This window comes from Impatiens glandulifera, chromosome 7 (assembly GCF_907164915.1).
Source record: "Impatiens glandulifera chromosome 7, dImpGla2.1, whole genome shotgun sequence".
NCBI lineage: Eukaryota > Viridiplantae > Streptophyta > Magnoliopsida > Ericales > Balsaminaceae > Impatiens > Impatiens glandulifera.
In genome coordinates this window covers 36,690,219-36,700,140 of record NC_061868.1, presented here as the reverse complement: position 1 = coordinate 36,700,140, position 9,922 = coordinate 36,690,219, and the positions used below count along the sequence as shown (strand labels likewise).

At 34.1% G+C, this 9,922-nt stretch overlaps 1 protein-coding gene and 1 long non-coding RNA gene across 4 annotated transcripts; one reads left to right on the top strand and one right to left on the bottom strand.

Moving 5' to 3' along the window:
• Positions 1 to 1,661: 1,661 nt before the first annotated feature.
• LOC124945647 lies at positions 1,662 to 8,506 on the bottom strand. 3 transcript variants are annotated; one of them, XR_007099993.1, is made up of 5 exons: positions 8,237 to 8,506; positions 8,080 to 8,160; positions 7,863 to 7,960; positions 7,655 to 7,733; positions 1,662 to 2,127 (listed from the first exon to the last, which is right to left on the bottom strand). It is a non-coding gene; the product is annotated as an uncharacterized LOC124945647 (long non-coding RNA). The 3 variants fall into 3 exon arrangements; XR_007099994.1 differs by lacking the exon at positions 1,662 to 2,127 and adding an exon at positions 3,260 to 3,623; XR_007099992.1 differs by lacking the exon at positions 1,662 to 2,127 and having other exon boundaries at positions 7,428 to 7,733.
• A 2-nt stretch (positions 8,507 to 8,508) lies between these two features.
• LOC124945646 (uncharacterized protein ycf20) lies at positions 8,509 to 9,922 on the top strand. Its single transcript, XM_047486115.1, has 2 exons — positions 8,509 to 8,720; positions 9,179 to 9,922. Exon 2 carries the CDS (start codon positions 9,212 to 9,214, stop codon positions 9,680 to 9,682), a length of 471 nt encoding a protein of 156 aa, XP_047342071.1. The 5' UTR covers positions 8,509 to 8,720; positions 9,179 to 9,211; the 3' UTR covers positions 9,683 to 9,922.

Genomic DNA, 9,922 nt, shown 5'->3' with positions numbered 1-9,922 from the left:
ACCAATTTATTTCTTCTTTTGATTATAAAAGACAAGTGTTGAATGCTGACCATCTAATTACACGTTTAGGATTTAGTCTTTTCATTTGCCCAATCAATTTCACAATCAAATTGAGATGTCATTTACTATCTTTTACTTTAAAGTTTTTGTTGACCTACTAATGTGTTTCTATCTACCTCTCAACATTATTATTGCCTATCAAGTTGGGTTTTCCAGACACAATTATAAACAATGGAACTTATGGGTCGTGTTAATAGGGGTCCAATATGTTATATCGACGGGCGAATAATACACGACAAAATAAGCCAACATTATCATATGCAAATAACAAGAACCAGGTACTTCTCCCATTTCCTAGTTTTGAATTGCTTTTCCATATTGTACTCTTATTTGTCATACATTAAGCACAAACCTGAAAGGACTGAACTTAACCCCACAGGCCACAATGGAGGCTTCTAACACACACATACAAACAGTCCAATTTCCAAAACAAACAGTTCAAAACCCTCATTACAAGTACTAAATGAATCACTTAGAGGGGCCCTAAAACGGAAAAAAGGTGCAATTTTGGTATGTGGGGCATTGTGAAGTGAAAAACCATCTTATCTACTAGCCTAGTCATTCATAGTTCATCCCTCTAATTAAGAATTCAAAGTTATTTGAAGTCATTTTCAGCAAGATATAGATAATCTGCAATTAACTATTCCCTCATTGACCCTAAAACTATTAAATCTCAGGCCATGTAGAAGCAGCCTGTTAATGATCCGCACGTGTATCGACATTAAATTGCTAAGTCCGATATTTTGAACTAAGAAACTATACAAATCCAGTATTAGACAAAGTTGAGTCTACTATCACCATCACCATCACCAAAAACCTTCTGTTGAACAACTTCCTAGGTTTTAATGCATTCAACCAACAGAGGAGAGGAAAGGAGGTGAAGATTGAGATTGATCGTTTTTCAAAACAATGCTATTTTATCTCTTGATCTCTATTAAGCAAAGTCATGTCAACAATCATAAGATCAGGAATTAAGCTATCTTTATCTCTTTTTTTAAAATTAAAGGAAAACTAACATGACCCTCACAATCATGGTTCCCCACTTAAACTCAAAACGTTTTCAGTATGCTATCTTTATCCTTAACTCAGAAATATCGCAAAATGTTCATTTCTTCTACAGCTAGTGTAAAACTGGATAAACGCAACTTTGATGTGTGAAAATCTCAGTCATTCCAGTTCTTCAAGGCTACAATCCATATGAAATCTCCACTACAAACCCTAAATATAAAACCTCAGTGGTTCAATTTGTGGAACAACAATAGGGCCTACCCACTAGGAAATGATCATTTATATTTGGCTTATTTAAAATAAACTTATTTAAACTCAATTCAAACGCAATAACCCGAATGCAACCACACTGAATTAGAATGTTGAGTTTCAGTTTATTTTATTTTTCTGATGCTCTTTTATTATAATTATCCTGAGAAAGAACACTGATTTTTCTATGGAATTTAACAGGAATGATCACAGTACTGCTAGACTATGACTCTGGCATAAGTAAAACAATTGGCCTGTCTAATCACGGCTGCTACGAGAGGTCATTTAGCTGTTCATAATGAACTTCTTTCAAAGGACGGTGCCTTAGTTGAGATTTCAAGATCAAACAGTAAAAACACACTTCATTTAGCTGCCAGACAAGGTCATGTGCACTTTGTGAAAGCTCTGCTAAAAAAGGATTCACAATTGGCTCATGGTACAGATAAAAAGTCACAAACTGCTTTACATGTGGCATTGAAGGGCGTCAGCATTGAAGTGGTGAAATTTGTTTTGGAATACAAATTCGGTAACACATCATTGCATGTAGCCACTGCCCACTAGGAAGAAACGAGTAGAAATCCCAACACCACAAAACCGCTCTCGACATCACGGAGGAGCTTTCCTTATCAGAAGACTCTTACGACATGAAACACTATCTACTTAAATACGGCACTCTGAAAAAACCGAAAGAATCGCCAGAATGTTAATAATTTTAGAAATTCCAGCCCAGGTTCATTAAAACCCACAATGACATAGATCAACGACCAGTGCATTTATTGCGACAAATTTGGACATCTTCCGAAAGAATTGCTGAAACAACCACAACCATTTAGATATCTAACTGTCAGACTAGTTGTCATCCACAGGTTTAAAGTGAAACAAAGAAAAGTAAAAAAGTTTTAAGGTAAAAGGGAAAAAATCATTGTTCGGTTTCTTAGACAGGAACTGTTTGGCTTCATAGAAAATCATTTTTTTAAATAAAAAATAGTGACATGACTTACCCATGTAGATCTCGTGTGAAAAAATAAACATCGCGATTTACGTCCAAAAATGTATTGAAAGGAGAGTTCTTAATACGACTAAATTTAAAGGAGTCCTAAATTTGACAAAAACATTCAAATAGAATCATAAATATGACATTTTTCCCATTTATGGGATAAAACTCTTCTGACTGCTACATATCTTATAAGTCGTCTCCTTTCAATTACACGACAACATCGTCTCGATTGAGGTATTATTTATGCATAATTGAACTATAGTTTCCTACAAACTTTTGTTGCGCTTGTTATCCTCTTAATAGGTCGTACAACTTCGATTCACAAAGATATTGGTGTTTTCATATATCATCTGGGAAAGTGTGTTACGTTCAATGCACTATATCTACAGATATTTGTACCACGACTTGCGAGTACCTCAATCACTTCTTATATAGGATTCACTTCAAAAGTACAAGGTAAGTCATCTATAGTACAAGATGAGCCTAATATATGAACATCTAATCCGATTCCTACCACTAATTCTCTAGGACGCGCACCTGAGTGCTTTACTCATTATATTAATCACTCAAAACACGTTTTGATCACCACAAAACACGATCACAAAAAACAGTTCACAAGCCTACATAGTTGTGGCTGCTAATGCTTCCTGCACCTACTTGCTTCACTTCAGCAAATCGAGATTTGAATGTCATAGTTCAGAACGAGACTTGTCACTAGCTCCTCACTCCCCACTCCTCACAACATTCTTGTAGGTTGCATATGGGATTTTAAACTCAAACATTAAAGCTAATGGAGTTATAGAACGCTACAAATCTCGTCTTGTTGCAAGTTTCATCAACAACTATTGTCAATTATAATGAAATATTCAGACGGTAATTAAAACTACTATGCAGTGAGTAAGAACTTATATATCCATCGACTTGATAACGTTTTTATACATGATTATCTCCAAGAAGAGGTTTATATGGCTCAACCACCTGTCTTTCTCCATCTGGAATTCCCTACACATGTATGTCGCCTTCACAAGGCAATCTATGTGATATCATATTTATTAATTTTCCATAGCAGTCAAGTATCAACATTTATCCTAGTGTATCATGTGTATGTGATATCATATTTATTAGTAATTCTCCTTAGTACTTTGATCTCCGGCCTGTAATTCTCCTTAGTACTTTGATCTCTGGCCTGTAATTCTCCTTAGTACATTCGATCTCCGGCCTGTAATTCTCCCCCTGTAATTCTCCTTAGTACATTCGCTCCTTGATCTCCGGCTTAAGTGAGGCTTTTCCCCTTAAAGATCTTGGACAACTGCATTAATTTTTTGGGATCAAAGCTACCTGTATTCCGAAGTATTCTGAAAATTTTCTTACTTGACTGACATGCATAAGATAAAATCATAGTTGTCAATAACGTTAGAATTGCTTATGGCAACCCCACTAAGGTAACTCATTGGTAAGAGTCGGGGTTAAAAGACCAAAAGGTCACGGGTGTTTTCATTTGAAATTGTATAATGCTCATCATCATTCCCTTCTTTTGATTTGATCAAATGTAAATGTGTTAGATGTTCCAATTTCCCTTAAACTTAGATGTGAGTATCTTCGGGCTTCTTAAAGGGATACAAGAAGTTGTATTTGAGGTCCTATAGATTTCCTCAATGCATAAGGAGCTTCATCAACTCCAACTATATATGCTACATCTTGCCAAGTCAAATCATCACCATGAACAAAGTAATGCTTTTCTCCCTGTCAACCATTCTTTGTCATCATCTAGTTCACTTAATATGATAGGATTGATGATATAACGACTATCATATATACGTTTTAAGGTACTTACTGAACACCAAATCATTTAGACGTTTTTGCTCCCATATATTCATTTACTTGGAATGAAGTTGCATTTATTTATATATGTTTATTAAAACATAATAACGAATTCTTAACATTTAAAACTAATAAAAAATAAAAATTATAATATTATAAATACTTAAATGTTCAAACACAGACCAATTGCGCTCACAAACAGAAGAGCACACATGAGTATTTTTTGGGCAAACTTTTGTAATTTTGGCATTGAAGCTTCATATGAGTTCCACCATAACAGTGGTTATATAACTTATAATAATATTTCTTTTACATGGTGATAAAACTCTTCTCATTTCGATTCTAACTTTCTTTCCAAAAAAACATTTTCTCTTAGTTTGAGAATCATTAGTCAACTTACTAATTGCATCATACAACCCTGTAATGACTTCTTCATCAACAAATTCAGGGTTCAACAAATAGCCCGCTGCATTTAGGTCTTGATAGAGCTGTAATTGTAATATTTTATCAATTATCTCAAAAATATATTTGTATCTATCTTCATTATTAACAAAGTTTTTTTTATTTTCTCTATTCATTGTCTCATATATATATATATAACTCATAACAAGTTTTTTCTCCCCATCCACCCACAGACGAAGTACCTCCAATAATTAATAACATAAATTATAGAATTCCAAAACAAATGTAACAAATAATTTTTTTGTCCTTGTTTACCCGTCTATTCTTTTGCAAATTTGTTTTTGCTCCAATTTTCTGAAGTAAAACATTTTTCTCAATTTTTTCTTATTTTGATGAAAACTTCTCATAATTAAGAATGTAGTGGCAAAACTCTTTCATCATATTCAACAACATAGTTCGATTGTAAATATATCCGTTAACACTGATGGCTTGTTCAAATTGCTCTCTTCAAATCTTGCATTTTGAAATGTTCTCAAACATCAAATCCAAACAATTTGCGGCACAAGGAGCCAATACAATAATATATTTTTTCCTTGTGATGCACATTGTACTGGCACCTTGTGTCGCACATTGTTTGGATTTGATGTTTGATGACATATTCAAAATACCGGATTTGAAAAGAATACTTGAACGTGCAATCAGTGTTAATGAATATATTTACAATTGGACTGTGTTTTTGAATAGGATGAAAGTGTTCACAAGCCAAAGAGACCTTATTAGGTCATCTAAAACTCGTTTTGTCACTTCATTCTTAACTATGAGAAACTTTCAACAAAATTTGAGAAAAATGTTACTTCAGAAAATTGGAGCAAAAGCAAATTTGAAGGAACAGACTGGTAAGAAAACACACAAAAATACATTGATGCATTTGTTTAAGAATTCTATAATTTATGCTATGAAAGTTAGTGGTCCATTATTAGAGGTACGGTACAAAAATATTTTTGAGATAATTAATAAAAGTTGACAATCACGAGAGTTAGATGCATTAATTGATTTAATAAAATGTTGTTTTTTGGGTGCTAATCAAGAAATTTGACAAGTGACTTTACTTTTTCCCTCACTCCACCCCATCAACATTTCTCCAACCTTTAAAGTATATAACCATTATTTTTAACTCCTCTTCATTTTGTTTCAAAATCAACTTTGTATGGTTAATCTCTTTTTTAAATGTGGTTCTCCCACCTCATGATAAGGAGGTGGTACATCCATCTTGGAAATTTTTAATACAGATCTTAATTATTTCTAAGCTTATTAAAATTGGTTGTTTTTCTATTCTAATTTTTGGTGTCTAGTTTAAAGAAAGAATTTATAGACCCAATTGTTGTGGTTGTTTTGGTGGTAATATTGATGAGTTTACAGATGAATAAATGGATGTCAACCATTTTCCACTAGATGAATTAAGATGTGAATATATATCATCTCAAAGTTTGCTCTTGCATCTTAACATCATCATCAAAGTGAGGTATGAATTCCAATATAATTTTTTTCTAAAAATAATCTTTAACTGCCTACATACTAAGACTTTTGAATAGATTTTTGTATTTTTAAATCGACCAACATGATGTTGTTTGAGTCTTGTTATCCCATCTTTGGTAAGTTTTTGACAAAAGTTACATAAGATGATTCAATCATTAATCTTATCAATATTTTCTCATAGTCTCCTCATATATCTCTTTATCCAGAATCTTCTATGTTATTCATTTTCTAAATACTAAATAATTTAAAAGAAAAAATCAACTACAAAAAGTTTAGGAAAAGACTGCAAATAAAAACAAAAAGAGAATAAAAGAATAAGCGAGATAAAATTTGAAATTTAAATAATAGAGAAAAGTTTCAAGAGAGAAAAATCTAGGAGAGAAATTAATAATATTTTTTTTTTTTAAAGTCTCTCTTTTTGGAGTTTGGAGAGATAGATTTCATCGCTATATGAGCTATAACGACAAAAATGTGGCTTTTGCAAATTAAGTAGTCTATTGCGCCTTATAGCTATATTTGGACACTACGCTAAGCTATAGCGAGTGCTACACTCACTATTGACAAATATGCAAAACCACCTCATACTGTGTCTTTGGGATTCTCTCTTAAAATAGGACGGTGATCCTCTATCAGATTCCTCTGAGTATAGAAGTATTACGCTTACTCGTCCTTGAATCCCCAACTACATCTCATCGGGCAGCAATTAAGTGTATTATATGATATCTTCGTCACACATCCTTTCATAGATTTTTGATACGAACATCTAACACTACACACTTTGATCTGTATTCAGATGTTGATTGGGTTTGATACGTATTCAGATGTTGATTGGGTTGGTTGTTCTGACTGCCTATCGACGACAAGCTATTGTATTTTATTGGGAGACAATCTTATGTCCTGAAACTCAAAAACAAAACTTGTTGCTCGGTCTAGAACTGAATTGAAATATCGGACACTTGCGCGGAAATATACTGGTGATTGAACTTTGCATCTCAATGTCTTCTCCTCCAATCTTATGGGGTAACAATATTGGGACCGATTTTTCGTAAGCAAATTCAGTTTTCCACGCAAGAACCAAACACGTTGAGATCAACTTCCGCTTTGTACGGGAAAACGTAGCTCAAAAGGCTTTGTGCTTTCTATACATCCCCACTGTCACTGATAACCAAATCACTAACATCCTAACCAAAGGTCTTAGCTCTCTTTGCTATGCCCTACTCCAAGACAAACTTACGGTGTAGCAAGTTTGTGCTACACCGTTGAGCTTGAGAGGTATTAAGGTAAATACATGAATCAAGCCAACTGCCTTGCCAGATATTCAGGGATCCCACAGCAAGAAGAAGAAGGAAAGAAAGAAAGAAAGCTAATTTATTGGGATTTTGTATCTATTTTATACGATTTCAGTTTTGATTCCTTTTGCTATTTAATTCAAAGTTGTAATCAATTCAAAGTAAAATCACAAAACAGTTTACTCTTTTTCTTCTCTACAACCCAATTAGGGTTCTTCATTTCTAATTGAAGCAGTGATTATTGAATAATTAATGATCCACAAAAATGTAGTTATTTTCCGTGATAACTAACCTCTCTACCACCATTGGTTTGTCTGTAGTTCTTTCTTCTACTTTTTTCTTGAATATTATTACTTTAGCATATCAAGATCCTGCAATGCAAAACAGACACAAACAAAATGGTGGTAAAAGGGCCTAAGCAAGCTACAAGTATTTTCATCTTGTGGATGGATTACAAGTTTACAACCAGGTTTTAACATAATTCAATTGATGATACTCACATGTTCTGATGTTCTTCCACGGCTGCATAGGCAATATTGGCCTACAAACCATAGTCTGTGCTTGTAATCCCAACCCTGAGAACCCTATTCAAGATCAGCTGCAAAAAACCACAATCAATCTATAAAAGAAATGGATTTCTCAAAATTGGGAAAGTGGGTGGCGAAATTTCAAGTTTCTAACCAAAAGGAAAGCCAGGGAAATGTTGAAGAAACTTACTTGATCATTCACTTCTCAAAACTGTAGTCTTTCAACGTAGATACCGTCTCCATTGCTCTCCTTAAACTCGTGCGAGCCAATCTATTCAATAAGAAGATTCTGGGCACAATTATTTCCATGAAATACAAGCTAATCATACGATTTTATTCAAACCAACCTGAACAACAACATAAATCGCCTCATTTGGCTTGAAAACTTGATCAGGTATTCGAAGAATTGGAGAGATGGGTATTCGAAAAAACACTTGTATTGTCTAATGAGTGAATGAACACTTGTTTTCCCAGTAGGTTATTTCCTTGGCGGCGAGTCGATGAGAAAGACTAAAAAGATTAGGGTTTAAGAAGGTAGACGAAATTTGTACGTTGCCCAACTCTTTAGGGACTTGAATATATAAAAATATCTTGGTTTTTTCAATTCGAGACTTCAGTCAAACACTCTTCTGAGGCTCAGAAGAAAAAGAGAAACGAATTCGATCCCTACCCATCAACGGCTGATCATCTGTTCGTCGTAGAATAGAGTTTCTAAACCTACATTCTGGGAATCCACAGTATCGGTTTTTAAACAGAGCTGTCGTCGCTTCTTCCATCATCAATTCTAGTTTTGTATACCATTTTATCTATCTAAGCGCTCCACTCATTCCTGTAAGTTTCATTCATTATCTCAAGCTTAGTCATAAACAAACTACTCATATATATATGAACAGAGTGTGGATTATGTGTTTTTCAGAAGCTTAAATTGTATGTGTACAAGAATTTGTAGTCCTTTTGGGCATTTTTGTTACTGTTATTGCCACTTGATGGTCGTAGAATGTTTCCATTGTGCTGAAGAAGCTTTGATTGTTTAAAAGATTGATTTTGTCATAACCCTTTTATGATATTATAGCTGTAGGTTGTGGTAAGAACTTGGGGGAGAATGTACTGAAAGTGGTGTTTCCAATTTGAGATTTTTTTCAGTCAATGACCTTATTCTAACATAATCCTTATTGAATTGCAAACTGTAATCTTGCCTAAAGTCTTGTTTTCGGGTTTGTTGGTTAAACTGTTAAAGCGGGAATCAAGACAATCAACATTTTTGTTTTTCCTTCATTTCCTCTTTCCAGGGCAGCGATTGATTCAATCCTGTGAATTATCAAATGGCATGTTGTCAGATTTTGCCTTCAGGAAGATTCATTAACATTAATTTTGCAACTGTAAACGGTATTTCACATAATACAATCAAGAAAACAGCAGCAAGATCCTCACGAGGGTTGTTCTTGTCTATCCGAGCTGTGCAAGAGAATGAAGGTCCTCGTCGTCTGGTTGACTTTATACGTATAATTCCAGATGTCTCAAGGAATTACTTCAAAAGTCCTTCAAGGAGAGCCCTGTTTGGAGGAATATCATTGCTGGGTGGATTTTATGTGGCTCAGACGATCTCATTGTCATTTGGAGCATTGGGAGTGAACGATGTTATTGCTGCTGTACTATGTGTGCTCTTAACGGAATATGTAACGAAGTATTATTACAGTCGTCCAAAGGTAACTTTCCCTCTGGCTCTCTTAAATAACTTCAAGATGGGCTTTACATATGGTCTCTTCATTGATGCTTTTAAACTTGCTAGCTGAACAATCTATTCATTCTTGACTTCAAATTCATTTTGATTTAGTGCTGAATCATTTGGATTATAACCCTGCTGTAGCCTGTATGATAAAAAAAATCCATATGTATTGGTCCCCTCTACTATTTTCTACATAATCTCTAACTAATAATGTCGGGCTGTGATGTTAGATGTAATGTATACATAAAGGATATTCAAGAGGAGTTGATTGATTAGATAAATCATCTTTAAGGGTTTATTTACTCAA